We start from the raw sequence: 23644 nt of genomic DNA on the forward strand, positions 1-23644 counted from the left end.
ATATTTTTAATATAGGGGTCTCATTATGAAAAATTGAGAAGGGAATATCAATCATGAAATCAGCATACATTCAAGCATTCAAGCAAGTAATCAAATCCTCCGCCCCCCTTGTGTTTGGCAAGAAAAGAATCATCTGTCCGTCCTGTTGGATTTCGGCAACAAGCCACCTTCTGTTTCATTTATCATTTCAAAAACCAGTTGCATGTCCCTCCTGTATTCATCCCTGCTAAAAATTAATCACAGCCACTGACAGTGTTGTCTTTGTCTCCTTTGCCAGCTGCCTCCACAATGCCTTCAATTTACTCCTCATAACTTAAACTATTCTCATCAAAATCCTTTAACCTCATTTCTTCACAATCACACGATTCGGTGTCAATTTAAACTGTTGGTACTGTTCATTAGGTTGATTTTGGATCTTTGCAGGAAAACAGTGAACTTTTTTTATGATCCTGCTTATCTGACTCTGTGCTGGAGAAGCTGATGAGAGGGATAAAGCCTTTAATAGGGAGATACAATTAGAGACACACCTTCAAAGAGATGGATGCCTTTTTCATCTGCATGTCGCAGAGTATAATCACAGCAATAACTCAGCAGGTAACATCACTAATAAGGACCGTCCAGGAGTATGGACCAGCCTGCAATGCGATACTACCATGGAGGATTTCTGTCTGCGGTTATTAAGTGAGAAAGCATTCCCACTTCACATCCATTCACTGTCTGTATCGGCTCATCCTTAATTTTAAAGGTTGTGCCGATCTCCAGTGATCATTGGACGGCAGGCGGGGGTCACCCTGGACAGGTCGTCTGGGCCGGCGGTCTGCAACCTGTGGCTCCAGAGCCTCAAGTGGCTCTTTGGAGCTTCTGCAATGGCTCTTAATAAGTTTGATTGAAAAGGATAAAAACAGAATAACGGTAAAATACTGGTAATATTTCTCAGTTTAAATGTTTTCTATCATTAGCTTAGAAACTAGGAGCGTTGTTTAAAAAAAAAAAAACTTACATCATTTTCCAAAAATATCAACAGCTTATATAAGAAAATGGATCCATCTTCTATGCTAAAAATAGAAATAAGACGACGGTAAATGACTGCAAACGTGCTTGAAGATATTTATTGTTACAAACTCACTTTTTCTGACAGTCATGTAACATTTTGCAGCTCTAAACTGTGTGACTGTGGCTCTGTGGGTAAAGTAGTGGTTTTGCAATCGGAAGGTTGAAGGTTCGATTCCTCCTGCCACATGTCAATGTACCTTTGGGCACTAAACCCCAAATTTGGTGTATAAATGTGTGAGCGTTTGTGAGTGAATGTGACTGTAGTGTAAAGCTCTTTGAGTGGGCAATAAAGATTGGATAAAGCGCTATATAAGTTCAGTCCATTTTACCATAAACAGACCCCTGACCTTTGACCTTCTTGCTTTATTAAGGTGTTCACGGTGCCCGCCATGCGGCCTGGATTCACGTTTTGTTTTTCAAATTTACTGTTTTTGCTTCCTTGTTAGTTTTTCTATTATTGTTGTTATTTATTAGTGACAGATATTTCTTTGTTCCATAATTAGTTTTTGTTTTGATAAATAAAACCAATGCATAGAAAGAGTAAATCAGGCGGTGAAGTGGCCACTAACCCACTAGATTAGTGGATAAACTGCAATTCTTCTAAATTTAATTCAGAGTTCAAAACAATTTCCAGGCTGCAGTGAGGAATCATGTTTCTGCTCAAGTGTTGGAAAAATTAACATGTTGATTTTTTTTTTTGTTTTCTCAAAAACTTTCCCCCCTCAAATTAATGCTATACATTAAAACTAGTGAATGTTAGATGAAAACTGATAACTAAACGATTAATTAAACTTTTATCTGTTTAGATTATATTTCATGTATTTTGTACAGATTAAAGTGTCCACTCATCCCCTTGCTTGTAAAATGCGTATTAGGTTCTTTTTAACATTTTGATGATGTGAGCTGCCTCACGTCTCATTACTGTACAGTTTGCTGGTGAAAACTGCTATTCCACCCATAAACCCGCAGTGGGATCAGGATCAAACAATGCTACACAGATTCTCTTTGCAAACATCCCTGCTGCGATAAAAGCAAATATAAAACGCCATCTGTCCTCTGGTGGATTTATCTATGCAGCAAGTCGAGCTGGAGGAGAGCCAATGTTTAAATTTTAACTGTATTTTTGTCTGATATTTAAACTTACTATGTGCAAGTCTAGTAAGTAAACAACATCATAAAGTGCATGTATTATTAAAAAAGAGATGCCAGTTCATATTCCCTTCGAGTAAAGCTGACAGTAACTCATATTGCCTTGCAAGTGATCAAATCTGAGGATGAAGATGCTGAAGTCTCGTTATTATGTTGATCGAGTTTCATTATTTTCACGACTGCAACTCAAACAAACACATGAAGTCGTCTGTTTAATCAACGCTCTATTTGTATGTTCGATTTTCATTTTTCGGTGACGAGAAGCAAAAGCTGAAGGCGGAATTTCATTTATCTGGCAGACGTCAAACAGTTTCTGTATCTTGATTTTGAAAAGTGAAGATGCATTGTTTTGTTTACCTTTTCTAAACAAGTCTGATTACTCGATTATTAATCATCAGGATAATTGATTACAACAATTAACCACAGCCTTAGCGAAAATTGCTTACCAGCTAATGGCTCAAAAATATGTAAATAGTTTAAATAGATTTGAAGGTTAGTAAATCTGAGTCATTTATGAAAAAACAGTCAGTTTTATGCGTGGTGCTGATGGGGATGCAAAGATCTCTAAAACTTAGACATTTTTGAAGTGATGCTGAAGGAAAAAGTCGCAAAGCGGCTGAACCACACAGAGGAAGACGTTGCTTTAATTTCCACTTTCAGCTATCGAGGCGGCATGAACCATCCGTAACTCTCCCACCTCGCTCCCATAAGAGGGGAACTCACAGATAAGACACCGGACTGATAACATCCAGCAATGGTCAGGGTGGGACTGCAGCTCCGACTGGTTATTGTTTTATTTATGAAGCTGTTTCAGCTGATCTTTGTTGGCACACCGAGTAAATGTCATGACCAGACAGCTTCTCACAAATGTATTAATTACAGAACGATTCTTCGTCTGAAAGCTTCGGCATTTCAACACGTCTCAGCTCCGCTAATGTCTGCAAGCAGTTTGTGGAGTTTAATCTAAAATCCCAGCAATTAAACAATAAGTCCACGATTATTTCAGTGGCTCGGAAAAGTTTTCATACTTCACACTTGACTGTTTCACATTTTTATCACTTAAGGAAGGACGATATTCAATTTAATTCACTGGGATTTAATGTAGTAGACCAACACTTGTTTCACTCAGAAGTGGAAAGAAATGCTGCACGGTTTTCAAATGCTTTAAAAAACCTGACATCTGCGGCTTGTTTATGTATTCATGTTGACACTTTGTAAAACCAACTCCTTTAAGTCTCCTCCAGCATTTAGAGTCTTTTTTATGCTCATTACTCTTTTCAAAATAGCTCAACTTAATCAGATTTAGTTGAGAGCATCTCTCTCTCTAAGCCTCACTTTTCTTGCTTCAGATTCTCAGTTGAATTAGGAGGATGAGCTCCAGTCTCATTCTCTGTTTTCTGTCAGGATCGCCCTGTAAACTCCACGCATCAACTCCAATGATCCTCCCTGTCTCTCCCGAAGAAAGCATCCCCACAGCATGCTGCTGCCACCCCCGTGTCTCACCATGGGGATGATGAGCTCATCGTGATGTTCAGTGTCAATACTTCTTTCTCCCCGGTTCTTTACTTTCATGCCTCAGGTTGTAATTCTGACGTAAAGCTTTAAGGAGCAGCAGAAAAACTGTCTGCGTCTCGGGTAAGGCCTGTCAGAGAACAGAAATCGATAAATTTCTGTCGAAGTAATTGGTTAGTAAAAGGACAACTCTGTCAAGGTGTCCTTGACTCACAATTACTTAAGCAGACATCCAGGCTCACATGGGGTCAAACTGATGCTTTATTGCTCAGAACCTCGTCGCAGTTACTGGTATTGTTAAAAATCCATTACAAAGTGTCCTTATAATAAAACTGAACCTAAACGTATAGAACCCCCCTCTCTCCCCCCCCACAAAAACAAAGAGAGATGGAAGACATGTGGAGGAAATCTTTAAATATATATAAAAAAGGTCCATCGGTTTTTGTGAGACCAGAGTGGCTGAAAGGTTATGAAAGAGAGCGATGGACGTCTCCCTGCGGTTTAATAGCGACAGAGGAGGGATGCAGCGTCGGCCTCTTCCCACTAACTTGCTCAGCACTCGTTTCTTTCTCCGTCCTCCATTTTGGATCGAAGCGTCGTAAACTGGCCCGTTAATTGCAGCGTTAACTCAATCAGGGATGACTCACCGGAGATGGAGCTTGTGTGCACGTGCAGGTTTTGTCTTCGTCTTTTTGGACGCATGGTGCCCGAGTAATGAGCTGCTGAGGTAGAGAGAAAAAACAGCAGAGTGTTGCTTGTCCGACTTGATTGTAAGCATCTTAGCGGGGGTAAGCAGAGGCCTGGCGAGAGGCATTTGAGCTGCAGCGGTTTGTAAAGCCGTGGTTTATCCTCCTGATGAGGCTGATGTTGATTACCCTGGGGAGGGCCTTTCGTAAGGTCATCGGTGATGTTGTCCAGCTGACCTCATCACTACTGAGAGGAACATCTTGCAACACTGCGTCTTGTGGGAATGCCGCAGAAGCATACCTGCAGGATTTTTACATTTAACAGACTCTCCTAATTTATTATGGCAAGCATAATGGAAATAGATCAAAACAAATTACCCTGATAATTAATTATAGATTAGTTTGGCAATAAAGTCCTATTTGTGTTATGTAATTTGTTGTTTATAAAAACCGTTTTCATATTTGCTCTGAAGACGTGGAAGCATGAAAAGCAGCAGGGGAACCAAAATCCGTTTCTGCAACAGCTTCCATCTAGCATTAGTGGGGATTTATTTTAGCCCAGACTTCTTTGCAGAATTTTTTATACTTTAGACTTAATTATTTATTTATTTTTTAAATCAAATTTAAGTCTAAACGTTGTGAAGTCTTCAGAGATGGACGTGCCGGTGCTTCGGATCATTGTCCTGCTGCAGCGTTACCCATTAAGTTTTATGGTTGCAAACTGTCCTTTAGGCTTTTTCATGGCAGAGAGCAGAAATAAGGATTTTATCAACTGCATGAAGCCATTCTGGACCCCGAGCTGCAAAACAAATGGCTCAAACTAAAACACTATGTTCTGACATGATATTAGTTTTACATCAGACGTGACAGGACAAGCATCTTTTGTCTCATCGGTCAACAGAATATTTTCACAAAAGTCTTGGGGGTGATCAAGATGCTCCATGTTTTCTACTTTTGCATTTTGCAAACTCTGACCTTATTGTTGCCCTGTTGTTAGACGTTGTTCTGGGTTCTTTTGTGATCCCCTGGGTGACTCTTCTACATTGTTTTATGTTTTCTCCATTGTGGATTGTTGGATTCACAAACCCTTAGAAATGATACTAGCAGTTTTATTACTCATGTATCTAAATTTCTTTAATCAGTTTATGATGTATTGCTTTTTGAGATCTATTTGATTATGTCTTTCATAAGTAAAATACTAAAATAATTGGTGTTTAGCATGAACATGTGCTTTCAAATTCTTCCTTTTCACATTTAGATCATTCAGTTGTGGTCTATATAAAGTGGAACTGCAATGCGTTGCTCTCAGTTCCTTGTTATTGTAGCTGCACATGCGTCTCTTTTACTCCTGTCCTGAGGTGCATCTGAAAGCAACTTGTTTTGGTTTGGTCCTTTTAAATGAAACTAAGGCATTTAACACCCGGCCCCCTCCCCAGAGCGTTCCACTTCACCGTGTTCGGCACATTTCTTACTTTGATAGTAATGAAATGAAATGACATCAGAGTCATATAGCACTTTCAAACCCTTTGAAGGTTTAGCAGGAGAGATACAACTATTTAACGGGGAAGAAGAAGAGAAAATGGCAAAAGAACAGAAACAACATGAACAAATTTAAAAACATATGACCAAGGCAGAATATAACAAAAGTTAGGCTGCACCGGGAGAGACTAAATTTAACTTTTCTACACTCCTAAAGACTCCAAGTACACAAAATCTACTATTTAAGGGGTAAAAAAGTAGATTTTGCATGATATGTTTTCTTTAACATCTCTGTTATAACCTAGAAATGAATAGAGTGGAGAAACGTATTTATTTTAAAAATAAGAAGTTATCACAATCAGTGCCACTGGCAATTTATTTACGCGTCCAGTACTGCTTACTACTGGCATCCATAAAAAGGTGAATATATACATGTATAAAGCTCTGGAAAAACTTAAGAGACCACTAAAAATGATCAGTTTCTCTGATTTTACTCTTTATAGGTTTATGTTTGAATAAAATGAACATCGTTCTTTTATTTTATGAACTACTGACAGCATGTCTCTGAAATTCCAAGCAAAAATGTTGTATTGATTAACAGAAATTGAGAAACGGTCAAAATAGTGAAGCAGATGCAACGTTTTCAGACCTCAAATAACGAAAAGAAAACAAGAAATATTCATTTAGAAGCAGCAACACTGATGTTTTAACTCAGAAATCAACATTTGGTGGAACAACCAGGAGGTTTTCAGTGGGGTTCACTGCAGTGAACTTTTCATTATTTACATAGACAGACAGATAATATTTCTATTGCAGTCTTTTAGCACAAAACTCTGGAACTGGAGAGACGTTGATCGCTGTAACAATTAATTGTGATTAGACCTTGCTGCGTCTTCAGAATGTTCAGGCTTATTTTTCATTACATTTATTTAATGCAGTCGTTCCAAATATTCTGTTAGCAGTACGAGTGCCTCCTACTGTATCCCGACCTCGCCGCTGTTATTTATTGCTGTCTGTATTCTCCAAAGACTCCCTTCTGTGCATATGTGTAAGGTATAGTGGTGCTATCTTTGTCTCATCCTCTTGTCCTCTTCACTTACTCCACCTCTCCCCCTGCTCTTTCACTCCACCCCCTGCAAGCCGCCTCCCCCCTCCCCCGGCAGTCTTTACCAGCCTGTGCAGCCTTTACTAACTAGCTGCTCGCTCCCACTCGCAGAGAAATGATGATGAGACAGCAAAAATCACAGCAGAGACAATGCAGGGCGGAAAGAGGAGGAAAGTGAAAGAGCTGCAGGAAGAAAAAAAAAAAGGAAAAAGAGAGCTATAGGTCTCTTTAAGGCTCTTTTACCATGTGTGTTCATTCCAGGGAAGCATTATGTCTCTTTCTGGATCTTCCAGTCCTTTTTCGTGGCTCTTTATTGTCATTGTCATTCAGTGCATTTTTCCCCTTCTCTTCTCCTCATCCTATCTTAACTTATTAAGTCTGGCTCGCCCCTCCCTCTCTTTACTTTTCTTCTCCTGTCTGCTGTTCATTTCTCTCTACCCGGCAACCTTTTTGTCTTGTGCCACTAAGTGGATGGCTTATATAACGTAAAACACCTGAGGGGGGACTCCTCTCTTCCTCTCACCCACACACTCTACACCAAAGCAAGAAAGCAAGAGCATCTTCTGCTCTTGCTTTCTTCTCTCGCCTCCTGTTTCTTTTCTCCCCGTTTCGCTCTGGTGCTGATTATGCTTGAAACAAACGGCTCTTCCACAGTTGAGGTTTGGTTAATGAGTTAAAGCAGGTTTGGGTCGTGATGCTTTAGCTGCATCACAATTTTGAAAAAGCTGCTCCCATCACGCCGTCCTTGTGGCTTAAGTTTCTTTTCATTTGGATGCCAAAGACGGTGAGAACTTTTATACAGTTTTAATAAGCACCAAGTATTGCTGCCCCTCCCCCACATGTTGCTGCAAGCTGTCAGTCAGCTGTGTAAGCTGAAAACATGACGGACACTTTTTTTTCCCCTTGGGAAGAATCTTCAACATAAACACACTTTCTGCACAGAAAGCTTTTGGTTTTGCAGTCTTTATGTTCTGTTTATTAGTTGGTCTGTTCCCTTTAGAGTTAATTATGTAGTTTGAATGTGCTAAATTTTTTAGAGGGTTCAATAAAATGTAACTTTGTAAAACTAAAATCTTTAGTTGTTTTTTCGTGTCCTGAACTGTAGATATTTGTCCCAGAAATGATGCAAATACTTTAAACATCTTTGTGGAAAATACGTCTTACATGCCAAAGTATATTCTTATGCTACATGGTAACATTTCCAAAGTTTTTTCTTTTTTTAGTTGGATTAAAATTTACTAAAGCTCAGTTTACCCCTTTACCATTTTCATATTATAGTATCTATATGTCTCTATGACCCATAGTATTGTAACAGTGATGGGAATTGGTGGTGTTGACAGTGGTGCTGTTTTAGTTCACTAGTCCTTTATTTCATCTTAGCTGTTCAGTTAAAAATACATTTGGATCTATTGGTTCTCAGATCTTTTATATTTCTAGCTACATTTTTTGGGAATTGGTTTCACATAATTTCAGAACCCTGAAACATGACATTCAGGGTAATGTATGGAGCTCTGTGGGAGGGAAAACTATCCTCTCTTCAAAGTGCTTTTAATAAGTTGTGAGACTGATTGATTTATGAACGTTAATATAAGCTAATGTGGTTTTAACCTCATTAAAATGTGCAAATGAGCCACTTTGGTAGCCTCTCCTGTACAATTAGCATTTTTCTGGTGTCTTTATTTGCAAATCTCAAGAACTGCTTTTTAATACCTAACTGGCACTTGTAGGTATCACAGAAATAAGCATTTTTATTTTTCAGAAGCCATAAACCCTCCTCGGGTAGTTTCAACACTACCATCCTCTAGGATAATAACTTTCTCTTACTTTTTACACAACACTTAACTCCCTCTAACTTTTGATACACATCTCATCCCTCACCCCTCATCCCCCCATCTCCTCCACTGTATCCCCCACCAGCCCAGTCTCACTAAATATAGTCCCGGCAAAGCGTGGCTGCGTCGTCTCTTCCTGCAACGCTGTAAGACAAAAGTCTGTCATCTCACATCTGCAGCAACGGGGACAGAAAGTACAGATAAGATTGATGGCCAGAAAAAGAAGAGGAAGCCATTAAAAAGTAGATAAACATCTGCCTCGGCATGTGGGTAAATGAATAAAAGGGTAAAAATCTAGAAACAAAAGGTGCAATTGTAGTATGCTCGATAGTGAGACACAAAGAGAGAAAAGATGAGCTTTATGCCGTTCCTGCCGTTATTTATTTATTTTTTAAATTGAACAATCAAAACTGTGGAGGCCTAAACGTGTAATGAGTCTGGCTCCGCTGTAAGAAGCCCGATGATGGATCGTTATGACTGTGTAAGTGCTGCTATAGGAACAAAACAGATGATGTGTGTGGAGGAGAAGACAACCAAGAGATAAATATTGTTGCATAGGAAAGCATGGAGACGTTGGACCTTATGTTCAGCACAATATCTCCACCTAATGGTAGAAAGGAGTCATTACAGTTAGTTAGAGCAGGTTACACATCACTGCAGCCGAGGACAATTCCCATCTCATCAGCTCACCTGCAGGAGCCTTTGTAATGATTTCTACTCTGTCTAATTACAGAATGTGTAATTTACATAATAGGTGTACTCAGTTTTACACACAGTGTAGGTAACAGCAGTCACAGCACCCTCGCAGCTGTTCAGCGAGGAGCTTAAAGTCATCTGAGGGGCTTATGTTACCATCACATCTGCTTGACCACAGAGAGGCTGCGCCTGCCTGCGAACGGAAGCTCATCCGTTCGTAACGGCTCCCTGAGGAACGAGCTTCATGATGGGCACAATGTGCAGACCGGTTCCCCTGCATCCAGAACATACATCGCCCCTGACAGGATCTCCTTCTACCTCAATGACACAAACGTGCTCAGGGCAGGTGTTAACAGCCTGGAGGGCAGATTATCATTCCCAGCATGATCCTCGGCCCTCGCCAGGATGCAATAAGTGAGGAAACGTGTTTTCACACGTGGAGAGTCCAAACTGCACTCGTGCACCATGTTAATAGCCTCTATTGTTTATGGATGCTGATGTGAAGATGGTAGTCCTGCTTTACTGCTACATACATTTGAAAATCTGATATTTTATTTACATTTTTTGTGTAACCATAGTATTTATTTATCAGCTTTTTTGTTTTTTTCTAAAAATAGAATCATGAAGTTATGGTGTTTTAACACTTGATAGGGGACCTAAATTGCAACACTTGTTGCATTTTCAGCCGCTGTAGTTTGCTTTCACCCTGCACTGTAGCTGTATGATAAAATTGTGCAAATTAGAATTACAAGAATAAATTTGCTTGACGGAAACGCCAATTTTGTAAACTAGAAGTGAAGTTTTCCGATAGAAAGTCATGCAAAACTGCAATGGAAACACTTTTTGCACCACACGAGTTCTGTGATGAGCAACTGGATGTTATTACCAAAAGATGAAAAAAGACAGTGAAAAGTGATAGGAGCCTGATGGCCTTGTATGGTTTTAATTACTTATCATGAGAAAAAACTTATTTGTGATCTTAATTAATGGAAACTCTGCAGTTGTGAAATTGTGTTTTCCCAACATTAGTGGAACATTAACAAAGTTTTGCACACATTTGTACTGGAAATTGAGCTATTGTCAAACGAAAACCTATTCACCCTCCTCGCCTGTGGTGGCGCTGTCGATTGCACATCCACGACTCCCCAAACAAACTGGAGTTTGATTAAAGCAGACTAAGCAGGAGTGGTGTGAATGTGGCCTCGGACATTTTGTCATTTTCCAGGAAAACGTTCTTCTGAAATGCATAATGAATTTTCATTAGCTGCAGCTTCTCATCCTGATCCATGTCTGTATTTTAATTTCCAGGCTTCGGAGAGAGGGATACACCGTGCAAGTCAGCGTCAACGACTACCTGGACATCTACTGCCCGCACTACAACACCAGCCAGCGTGGGACCCTGGAGCGCGTGGTGGCTGAGCAGTACATCCTCTACATGGTGAACTACCGGGGCTACTACACCTGCAACCCCCAGATGGGGGTCAAACGCTGGGAGTGCAACCGGCCCCACGCGCCGCATACGCCCATCAAGTTCTCTGAGAAGTTCCAGCGGTACAGCGCCTTCTCGCTGGGCTACGAGTTCACCGTGGGCCAGGAGTACTACTACATCTGTGAGTCACCGGCTCATTGTGATGGATGGAAAAGGCCTGAGGGTGCTGCACATCCAATATTGTGATCCGAGGCCGTAATTTAGAGCGTCTCTTCGCCCACGTGTATTGATGCCGTGTGGGTTTTGATAATAGATTGTCGAAGTTTAGCTGAGGACATTGAGTTTCCTGGTGCTGCAGTTTATGTAGTTTGTGTGCTGAACCTTGAAATTTGTCAGATTTTGTCTCCTTAGAACCACAACTTCAATTTATTTTAGTGGGAATTTATGTGCTAGATCATCACAAGGAGTGCAGAATTGTGAAGTGGGAGGAAGATAATAGATAAATGTTCTGTTACAGCTGAATACAGCTGAAGTTCAGGATAACTTGCCACCATTTGCATGTGAGTGTGAATGGGCGAATGACTATTCGATGTTGTAGTCAGTAAACAGAGTGCGGTTGTGTGTAATTTAATATCAGTATAATTACAGCTGCTGTTTGAAGGCCTCTGGGGTTTGATAAAGACATTAATGGATAAAACAGCATCATGAAAACAAAAACAAACTTACCAGGCAGCCCCAGGATAAAGTTGTGGAGAAGTTAATTGCAGGATTGCATTATGAAACAAAACAAAAGCTCTGAAGGGTACTATTCAATCTATCATCTGAAGATGAAGAGTGTGGCACAATTGCAAATCTACCAAGACATGACCGTCCACCCAAGCTGAAAGGTGGAACAAGGATTTACCAGGGAACCAGCCAGTAAGACCGTGGTAACTCTGGAGCAGCTATGGACAGGGCCGTAAGAACGATGTGGCCTGCAGAGGGCACAATGTTGACATTTTATGTACGTTTCTTCTCTGTTTTAGCCACACCCATCCACCACCACGGCCACAGCTGCCTGAGACTGAGGGTCTTCGTCTGCTGCTCCACTGGTGAGACGACTCTGCTCGTGTCTGTTTTTTTGTTCCACAAACAGAGTAGCAAAGGGACGGAGAGCTGCAGACAGAGAACGAAATAAAGAAGATCTAAGAGTTGTGTCTCAGGCAGAGGGAGAGCGTGAGGCTCGTCTGGTTTTGATGATGCAGTTTTCTCCCTCAAAGCAGCTCTTTGAGCATGGCAGCCTGATGCTATTCTCTGTCTCTGTGCTATTACAGTAATGCTCCATCTCATTCTGTGACTGACATGCTCTCGTGAAGATCTACAAAAGACGTAGAGAGAAGGAAAAAAAAACACATTCAACTGTGAGATTCAGATCTCTGCCCTCCCCTCCGTCTGTCACTCCCCTTCCTCAGCTTTCTTCTTGACCACCCCTCCACCTATCTCCCCGTCTCTCTTTCTTCCTCTCTGATCCCTGCTGCTCTGTATAGTGTGTGTGTTATTTTTACCCTGGTAGTCTGCGCTCTCCCCTGCAGGCCTTTGATCAGGCAGCGTGGTACAGAAAGCCCCCCTCCGCCCCCTCCTCTCCTCTAACCTTGTCAGCACTAATACATCCCACTCTGAGGCCAGTGTCATTCCCCATGTACAGATCACCTTAACACACCCCAGTGTCGCTGCCAATCTGTTGATGCACCTCCATTTGCATCTGTGTTGTTGTGCTAAAGCGTTCGAGGGCGTTTCATGTCTGCCTGCACATTTCTGCCGTCAATTTGTCTGATGTGTGCACATGCATTGAAGGGTTCATGACATCCTGTCATTTTTACAGCTCGCTATCAGAAGTGTTATTGACTTCAGCTGCCCTTCGTTCTCTTTTGTCGCCTTCTTTAACCCCGACAGAACGAGGCTTCAAGATGAGAGAGAGGGGAGAATAATGATGACTTGGCTAATGCAAAGCGTGGCTTCTGTCTGTGCATCATCAACAGGAAACAAGTCACAGGGAAAAGAGGGAAAAACAATTTTTATTTCTAAGTCCTACATAGTAGGACGTGATAAGCTGGACACATTTAATTGAATTAACTTCCTCAAATAGCAGCAGCAGGATAGAACAAAACCATGTTCATGTTTTTTTTTGCGCAAAATCATTCTTAGATAATGATATTTTAGTCTTCTTTGCTCTGTTTTGCCTATTTTGAGCTGATTTCAGAATTAGATGTTTTAGGGACTTTTGTAACTTTACATAAGCTGCAGCTGGTCACGCTCCCCAACTCTGTGCTAACACTCACATGTGAAAATGGCTGCAAACAGATGCCCAATTATACAACCATGCGTCTTTGAAAAGCAGAAGTAGAGCCTCCTGCTCAACCAACAAGAATGAAGCAAGTAGTTTCTGAATGATAAACCAACAGCAAAACACTTGTCTTTTCCAGCAGCCATTGTACAGTGAGTACAGTGGTAGAACCAACTGAACAATCATGCAGGAGATCTGTTGGAGTTGCTAGGTGATGCGCTGGGCTTTGCTGTAGTTGCTAGGTGATGGGCCGTTTTTAATCCGATTCATTTTCCAGACGCCAAAAACAATGGTGACGTTTAGCAAATGGCCTAAACAAGAAAATAATTTTAATGCTGTTGTTTAAATTTTTACAGCGAAAAAATATAAAATCTAATACTTTTTTTTTTCTTCCTCAGTTCAATACCAGAGTTTCTGCAGTGTCTTATAGAGTCCTAAATATATGCAGACTTTCCACATTAACATCTTAAATACAGTTAGTTATGTCAAATATTTGTGTGTGCTGAATTACTTGCTTCATCAGTATTTTTATCTGCTTCTGAAACTGGCTTTTGAGTGTTAAAGAAAAGAAACTCAAATGTTCTGGTTACATAATTCACACTCGGCTCTTTTGTTGTGGCATAGTTGACGTTTAACAATGTTGATACGCTGACTAAACCTCATCAGCAGTTACGAGGCTCACCGTATGAGCAGAAAATGGCCTTTAAACACTGCCAGTGTTTAAAGACATAATTGTAATTTGACAAAGCTTTATTTACTTTGCTTATAGTATTTAGCAGGTGAAATATTATTCAATATTTATTAAGGGAAGCTTAAATTTTACATGTAGCGCAGGTCTTAAATTAAAGTTATAATTAATTCTTTGAAAGGACGTCTGGTGTTTGGAGAGTTTGTTGTAGGTTTGCTGCTGTGTTTTGAACATTGTGTTTTTTATGACCTATTTGCAGTCAGACTTCAGCTGCTGGACAGATGTCTTCACATTAGACTGTCGTATTCAAAAGAGTTCACAAGTGTTTTATTTTTAGAGAAAAGAGCCTTTCTTTAACTACTCTAAACTATCAACACCCGCTAAAGGGGGTATTTTGTATTCCCAGGCATATGATATAATTCTATACCACAATCAAGTAACTCTGTGACCTCCAGTTGTTATGAAAATGCTGTTCATATCAAAAACAACTTGCAATAAATCTGACACCTTGAAATTGGGCTCTGTCTCTTTAAGAACCTCCTACTCTTTCTGACACTCAGTTATAATGTTACTCCATGCCCACTGATGCTGTTTACATTCGTTCTTTGGAGCTTTGTAGTTCATATGAGTGAATTACTGTGCAGTTCCACCGGTGTTTGCTGGTTGCTGCTGCCGCTAGTCTGGAGGAGCTCAGTGGGGAAGGTCTTCACCTTCAGAGGTTTTGTTAGCTGAGAAACAGCCCAGCATACATTTGAGCTTGGTTATTTCTTAGCCAAGTTGCAGCAACCTGCAACGATTTCAGCTGAAATATTCTTACATTTCCATCATCTTTGTGGATTAAAGGCTTTCCATCATTTACAGTCAGCACTGCTTCTGCTCAGTTTTCCTTGGTGTACCCCACTGCCTTGGTCACTGCTTTATTATCACAAACTGCCTTCCTTGATTTCTAGTTTCTCGTCAGAATTATAGACGTTGCTGTGCAAAGTAAAGCATACTGCTGCTATTTTTGTCCCTGCGTACGCCGGTACACTTGTACTGCTGCTCTCTGTTAATCCATTCATGCCCACATTAGCAAACCCACATGTCATCCATTCAAAAAGCAAACTGGATTTAATTCCAAGTCTAGACAAACAGTCAAAGTAATGATTTTTGTCCTGCACTGCCTAAATAAATTCTTTAAATCCTCCAGGCGCAGTCTGGATTTACCGTCCACAATTTCTTAACTGTTTCTCCAATCCACTTTAACTCCACCAAGCTGACCGATTAACGTGCGCAGATTGATCATGCTGCAAATCTCACTTTTCCCTTTCTCTCTGTGTGTGTGTGTGTGCGTGTGTGTGCGTGTGTATGTGTGTGCATGTCTCTCCCATAATTGTTTTCTCCTCCGTTTTTCTTTTCCCTTCTCTCTCCATCTGTCTGTCTCTGCTGCGTTCCTCAGCCTCTCAGGCAGATGACGACTCCAGTCAAACTTCTCCCGACTACACAGTCAGGCCGAACATCAAAATACACAACATTGGTAAGTGGCTAGTCGACACAAAAACGAGAAAAGAAAATCCATACTGGCAGGTTGATACCCATCTCAGTTTGTGGAAAAATGTTGAGTTGTTGTTTATTTTCTTTTTTGTGATTTGCTGAAGACGATCCATGAAAACATTAGTCTTTTTTTTTTTTTTTTTTTTTTTTACAACTGCAAGAGCTTAGAGCTGGACTGCAACTCCTTACTCATCTTTTCCAACATTGCTTCCATAAAACCTCTAAAATAATTGGAGTCAGATTCCAGCAGATATTTAAAATACTTGAAAATGCTCCTATTATTTAATGGTGTTTTTTTTATATGCTTTTAGTGGTGGAACATCTTCCTGAATTTGTTTTTTGGGCTATTTAGGTCTTTTGATTTGCACACATTTTAATTAGAGGCTTTCGATATGGATGGTTGGCTCTCCACTCAGGGCACCATTCTGCCAGGGGGCACCTGAGCACTTACTGAGTTTTATGTTGCTCATGTCCAGTCAGTCGAGTATGCGGCGCTCATTTGAGACTGGAGACACAGCAGTGAAGATTTCTACAAGACAACAGAAATGAAAGATTTTTACATCAAATGAAGGAAATGATGAGCATCCTCTTCGTGAAACTGTCATGTCTTCGGTTAGAGGCTTCTTTCAATTTGTTGTATTACAGACTGCTTCAGGAGATCCTTTCTGCCCACAGCCATCATCTACAATAACTTTTCAATTAAATAAGCTACAACAATATTTAATTTCCCTTTGGGGTCAATAGCGTATTTTTGAATTGAAATTTTAATTACCAATTTATATTTTAAATAAAATTCAAAAGCGATATCTTATTCATGAATTTTTCATAACATTAAGATTTGGCTCTGAATTACAGCACTATTTTGAAAAAAAAATTTAATAATCTGAACAGTTGTTAGTAATCTTTTTCTAAAAATCTAAAACATTTAGGCTGTTCAGACTTTAGTTGGATCATTCTGGAGTGAGCAGGGATTCACACGCTGTTTTATTATTATTTTTTTAATTTTGGAGGTTGAGATAAATGTAATAAACCAGAATGCCAAAATAAATTCACCCTAAACTAAAATATTCTACCAGACTATGTTTAGCCATCTTTTTTGCACTATAGATTTAGTGGCCTAGTTCAGGTAAAGTGATGCAGACATTATGATGGAGTGTTGTGGAAAAATTAGAGGATCATATAGGATCTTTCAGTAGCCTGACTAATATCACAAAATGTAACTGCATTTTGTTTTTCATTAGCTATGAGCATTATTACATGTCTAATTGTATTTGTTAATCAAAATGTTTCCTGATAGGTGGAAACTTTGGCTTTAGACACTTGGATTAAGTTTTTGCTTTCATTATTTGGGGTAAACAGACATTTATTGAATCAAGGTCGGATAGCAGCATACAGTAAGGCTACATTTCTGGAGTTATAGCCTGCAATCAAACATTATATTGGCAATGTTAACATAATAATTGCAATAAATGATGGGACTGGACTGAGCCAAACCTCTGAAACAGAATTAGCCTCATTGCTTGACCTTATTACACTCTTCATTTATCATTGTCATTGTAAGATTAATTATTTCCTCCATCAACTGCATTAATCCAGTCAGAATGCGACACAAAATTTCATGACCTCACATTATCTTACATGAGAACGAGCCTAATGAGCAGCACAGCCAGGCATACAGAACAATTACTTAGGGACTCTATGGAAGAAAATCTTTGCACGGTGATGCAAATGCCTCCAAAGAACCATTAAAATAAGCCGGGATGAGCTCATTGTTTGAGTCCGTCAGGCCCAAAGGCATGAAGATCGACTGAGGTTATTCCAGAAAACCATTTCAGCTGCTTTTTCTTCCTACGTACAAAAAATCCACAAAGAAAATTGAGGTTTTACAAGTAAACTAAAGGTTTGTGTTTACCTTAGGAGAGCAAATGTCAGAGAACGAGTCAGTTGTTCAGTCGAACGGTTACGTAAACCCTGTATTTTCCTTTGTCTTTTCCCATCACCACCTCAAACAAAAGCCTTTTGCTGGGAATCATTTACTACGCTTTTTTCTGGTCACTGTGGCAGTCTGTGACAAGGTCTGAGAGAATGTGACCCGCCTGAGATGGAAACCATGACCAACAGAGACCAACCAAAAAAAAAAAAAAAAGAAAGAAAGAAAAGAAAAGCTTGAGCCGAGAGAATACGAGGATTCACAGTTAAAGGGAGAAGAGGAAGTCAGCGAGATAAAAGATGACAGAGAGAAATGCAGCAGTAAAGCAAAACGGACAGACGAGGAACAAAAAAACAAAACTGATAAGGGAGGTGAAGAAAAACAGAGTGTAGAGGGAAGGAAGGAACGTAGTAAAAGAGAAATTCAGTGGTGGACGACTTGCTCAGTGGTAACTCCGGCTCCAGCTTGCGTAGAATTTAATATAAAAACACACACACACACAATCGCTGGCAGGAAATAATAAAATATGACAGCCTCCAGTGCTGTGATGCATTCTGCTGAATACATTTGGAGGAGGATACACATTGATGCACACGCACAGACTCTCACTCGCTTTACAACACAGCCCCCGGTGGCTCCACTGACCGCTGGACTCCCACTCTCTGATTCAGCTTCAGGTCCAGACCAGCCCACAGACTGGCTCAGCGTCAACGTTTCTCCATCGCATATGTTTGCCCTTCTGCCATCTTTTTTTTTTCTTAAATTATTATCTAACCTCCTGCGTCACATTTTCCTTATTTAACTCAGCGTTTTAAGGATAACACCGCTCTGTTTCCAGGGTACGATCTCTGCGTTCTGCCTGTATGACAATATGAGGCTTATTTTTATCAAATTATGCTAAACTAACTGGAGGAGTTTCAAACATCCCTCCAAATGGAGACGCTCAGGATGGAGTGTATGGTGGTTGCATTTTAACGCCGGTAATATGTCCCAGATTTAAAAGTTTTGGTTTAGCTTCTTTGCAGATTTTTACATGCAGAAAACCATGTGAGGGGAAAACCAACAACTAGTTAAATGCATCCTCTGTAGAGAGAAATTTCACAGTCAGCCTAACTAACCTGGGTGAGAAAAGTAAGGGAGAACAATTAACTACTATTCAGACAGTCCGCTGTAAACATTCATCACACTTAATCAGTCGTTTCTCCAGAAACTAGGGCCGTTTGCATTCTGCATGAGAGCAGCACTTACAAATCACTTTCAGGAACAAGGCCACTATTTGTTTGCCGTCTGTCATCTTGTCTAATTTGCTCGCTGTTGGCCTATTAAAAAAGAATTTCCACATCTCTGCAATTAATGTTGCTTGGTCCAGTGCACAGCGCAACCCACCAAAATGATTGATGAACTATGAAGTAATTGGATTTGCTATTTTACTCTGTGCAACTCAATTCTTTTGGCTTGTTTACGATGCTATTTATGAATAGCGGCAGTGTGTTATTGCTGACCATCTTACAGACCAGAAAGCAGCAGTGATTCTTTATTGTTGATTTAATTATCTACAGAGTTCCTCTTACAGTTTAATCTATTTTTATCACATTGGAATTATCCCCAGGCAAACTTTTATATCAGATAAAGACAACCTGTGAGAAAAATGTCTTCAATTTTTGATGTAGTTTGTTAAGGGAAAACCAATCTACTAAATGTGTTGAATCTTGACAGAGAAAACGCAGCTCTGGAAAAAGCCCACTGAAAACCTCCTGGTTGTTCCGCCAAATATTGATTTCTGAACTCTTCCTGAGTTAAAACATTAGTATTGTTGTTTCCAAATGAATATGAACTTGTTTTCTTTGTATTATTTGAAGTCTGGAAGCACTGCATATCTTTTGTAATTTTGACCATTTTTCATTTTCTGCTAATAAATACTAAATATTTGCTTCGAATTTCAGAGGCATGTTGTCAGTAGTTCATAGGACAATGCTCATTTTTCTCCAATATAGACCTATTAAAAAGTAAAATCAGAGAAACTGATCATTTAAAGTGGTCTGTTTTTTTTTTCTTTTTTAGTTCAGTTTTATTTGCCAAACTCAAGCCGAATTTCTCACATTTAGTATCAATAAATCACGTAAATAGCATCTGTATAACAACATAAAGTAGCTACTCAGGTTATCTCTGATAATAAATTATGTTTGAGGATCGTCTAAGTGTGACAAAACAAGCAGAGAAGAAGAAGTAACACTTTCACAGCTCTTGTTTTTGTTTTCCTAAAGCATCTTGTCTTTCGTCTATTCGTTCATCTGCTACAAACTTTCCACAAGCATCAAGTGGCTTGTGATTTGATGAAAATTTGCAATTTAGCTCTGTTAGCCTACTAATGTGCAGAATTTCTCAAAAAGTGTAAAAAAAAAAAAAAGGATGGCATCCGTCTTTATCTGTAAACTCTGTGAACCCTGCAGTGGTGGCGCTGCGCCTCTGCTGTTGTAACAGCCAAATAATACACATGTGGTCTCTGAACTGAATAAACCAAGTGTCTAAGTGTCACAGGTTGCAATAACAATAAAATAAATAGACTGCGGTCTACGCAATGCACTGACCAAACACTCAGTCATTCTGAGAGCCTGTTTAAAATCCACAGCTTAATCAAAGTCTTTCTGAAATGAGACAATAAGCTTTTGGCTGAACTTATTGAATGTGGGTGTTATTTGAAAAAAAAAAAATCTGGAATAACTGAAGGTAGTTGATTCTCAGAGATGCTGTGTATTTTATTCCCATCCAGATGTAGATGTGCGTCTCTTCATGCTGTTTGTGGCTCGCTGTAAATCCACCATTACTGCAGCGTCGTTGGCAGGAAGATTTATCCACCCAGACAACCTTTCCCCACCTATCGACGGTCCGGAGTTGATGTTTCTCATCTCACTTGGAAACGCCTCGGGGTTTTTTTCTGTGGACACAGGAGCCATTCTGCCAGCCTCCCGTTGTGCTGTTGGGCCTCGCGGAGGCAAAAATGCAGCCGGAAATTGATTCCTGGATCCTAAATTTGGACCGTGGAGACAGGTGCCATACTGGAGAGCTTTGATGAGTTGCAGCAGCCCCGAGGCGTTCGGCCTCCCCCACAGTCGTCTTCAGTTGCGAGATTTCTTGAAAGATGAGGGTTCTAGACGAGATGTTTACTTTGCAGTGTGTCCAAGTTACTGGAGCCCTGTAAACAAGCTTCTAAGAGCTAGTTCGGATGTTTTGTACGAACATGCTTCGACCTGTACTAATTCATAACGTATTTGGTTGCCCTTTATTACATTTTGATTGAAATCAGATCCCTTTAGGACTGCAAAGGACTTAAGTTTTTGAACACAATAAGATTTGTGTTTTTAGTGGCGCTGCGTGCTTTAAGTCAGGATGTTGCTCTGGGATTTCTCTTTTACAATACCACTACACAGTGACACCTGATTAATCAATGACTAATCATTGAAGACAGATACTAGACATTTCAAAATAAATTAACTAATAACACTATTTACAATAACACAACATTTTATTAAACGTTTTACGCTTTTCAGCCACACAGTGACAACTATTTTGAAAGAATTTTTGTCTCTCTTGGACTTGCAGGCAACATTTTCTGTTGGACTTTGGTCTTGGGATTGGGAGGTCAATAGAAGAAGGCTGATTTATTGTTACTGTCAAACTATTTCTGTGTTGATTTGGCCAAATGTTTTTAGATTATTGTCTTGCAGAAAGATCCATACACAATTAATGTTCAAATATTTAAACTGTCCATTATTCCAGATGAAGTACCTGATGCCAGGTCAGGGTTTCCAGGATGTTTGGAAAGAGGCTCACCGCACCAAACAGTAAATTTGACATGCTTTTCCTGCTGTTCGTCCTATTTACCACAAACCCACCTGGTATATTTTCTACTTCAGAGCTCAGACTTTGTCTCATCTGAGCAGAGTAGAGTTCAAAAAACCTTTTATGTTGCTAGCACAGAAAAGGATCTACTTAGTTTGGTATATAGATGGATCAAATGGTTGCTATGGCGATCAGGAGACTCCAAGCTGCCACTTCTAGCTGCAGTTTTTGCAGAAATCTTTGTAGCTCCCTTAACATCTGGCTCAATTTGCAAGACTGAAGCCTTTCTTGGTGATGTTGATGACTAAGAGACGCTGGCTTCTGCATCATTTACTAAACCCCAGAACACAGTATTAACTCAAAAAATAATGCATAAAGAAAGAAGAAAATCATCAGATACATTTACTTTGAGGATAACGTTTTGACCAGAGGGCGTTGCATGTCAGGCTGTTCATCTTCTGCAGGGACCAAATGTTCTTCTGGTTCTACGGATCTACGTCACGCCTCCAGTGCATCCCTGATGTGACCTGTAGACTTCACCCGAGGCTGTGCTGCTTTGGACTCCCTGTCCAGCTTTCACATAGCGATGTCACGATAGATGATGCTGCTGTGGATTCACGTAAATATCAGCGTTGGACGTAAAGACAGACGCATGTTGTTCTTTAGGAACAAAGGAGAAATCTACGTCAAACCCATTTATCTCAGTTATCCAGGCGGCCCGGTTGTTGTTCCTCCTTATCGCTCATCATCTTGCATGTTTTTACTCGTAGACTGACAGATGCTGAAAAACTGTTTGTTTGTTTGAACTTTTATGACACCAATGTGGCAAAATTCATATTTTTGTTCTGGTTTAGATCAGCAGATATTGGATTTTTTATTATTATTATTTTTTGTTATTTTGAGTTGATACGATCAGCAATTTTATCCGTGCATTTTTCCAAGAATAAAAACTAGAACACTGGGTGAAATACAATGCTTTTTTTTTTTTAACAATTTAAAACCTTTTCTTATGTCACAGAGTATTACATAAACAGTGATTGAATAATCTTGCCTCACGTACTGTAATCGTAATTTTCCATAACAGTCGGATTATATTAAAGGTGATGATGGGATTATAATGTAGGCTATTTGTCTGTCTGTACAACTTGTTCTACTCTCTGAACACAGAGGATTTATCTGGCACAGGTATATTGATTTTATCACAGGTTGCATGTACGACATTTGATCTGACAGCGTTTGGATGCTGTCCAACGATTTATGTTGAGATCTATGGTTACCTGGGTTGCAATTTCTGGGAATAACAACAACACTAGCTTTGCATTTGAAAGCAGAGCACTGCATGTTAAAGTTAACCTTAATAATTCAAGTTGTAGTTGTAGTAGTCGTATAAATACCAGCTCCTCATGTAAGTAAGTAAACCCAACAAATTAAATCTATTTTGATGGGCTTCACTAAAGCTGACATCATCTATGAGTTTACATTTGTTTTTTAAAATAAAAGATATTCGCTTTCCTTTTATAGTGCTGTGAAAGAAAAATATTACCCTCCTATTGTTTTTACTTCTTTAGCTTCAAACTGTGATTATTCATTTATCAAGGGCTTAAATCTATCCAAACCAACCTGGACCAATGTAAATAAGCAATTGCCCTCTAAACCTTACAATTGGTAACAGCAGCTACCATCTAGTAATACACAACTCTGGAAAAACTAAGAGCCCACTGAACTGAACCGCATTGAAAACAAACCTCAGTTATTCCATCAAATATTGATCCCTGGACTCTTCCTGAGTTGAAACATTATTATTCATGTTTCTAAATAAGCTTGTTTTCTTTGGATTATTTGAGGTCTGAAAGCTCTGCATCTTTTTGTTATTTTGACCATTTCTCTTTTTCTGCAAATTAATACTAAACTTTTGCTTGGAATTTCAGAGACAAGTTGTCAGTAGTTCATAGAATAAAAGAACAATGTTGATTTTACTCAAACATATAAATATAAAGAGTAAAATCAGAGAAACTGGTAATTTTGCAGTGGTCTCTTAATTTCTTCCAGAGCTATATATCACATTGAATTTATTTTGACCAACTCTTTTTTTGCTGAATTGTTTCAGTTCAGCTACATTGGACGATTTTCAATAAAAAGTACTGCTAAAGCTTCTCAAACCAATTCAAGTATTGCAGATTATCTTTGATGTAAAATGTTATGCACTCTGAAACTGTGAAATGTGACAAAAAGCGAAAACATAAGTAATCATCTAAAGTAATTTTGTGTTCGGTAAGTGGTTTGTTTTTGCATGTTGTGTTGCGTTTGAAAATTGAGCAACATTTATCTCAGGTTTATCTAACGACCTGTGATGGTTTAATCAGCTCTGTCTTGTTTGTTTTCCTTATAT

At 39.5% G+C, this 23644-nt stretch overlaps 1 protein-coding gene across 1 annotated transcript in view; it reads left to right on the forward strand.

Annotated features, from left to right (window-relative positions):
- Positions 1-23644, forward strand: part of efna3a (ephrin-A3a) — a 91269-nt gene that overhangs the window by 63080 nt on the left and 4545 nt on the right. The window contains exons 2-4 of the mRNA XM_008422499.3: positions 10821-11122; positions 11967-12032; positions 15391-15468. Of these exons, the coding sequence (XP_008420721.1) occupies positions 10821-11122; positions 11967-12032; positions 15391-15468 (446 nt within the window). The remainder of the gene's footprint in view (positions 1-10820; positions 11123-11966; positions 12033-15390; positions 15469-23644) is intronic.

The sequence above is a fragment of the Poecilia reticulata genome, chromosome 11 (assembly GCF_904066995.2).
Source record: "Poecilia reticulata chromosome 11, P_reticulata-male-v2, whole genome shotgun sequence".
Lineage (NCBI taxonomy): Eukaryota > Metazoa > Chordata > Actinopteri > Cyprinodontiformes > Poeciliidae > Poecilia > Poecilia reticulata.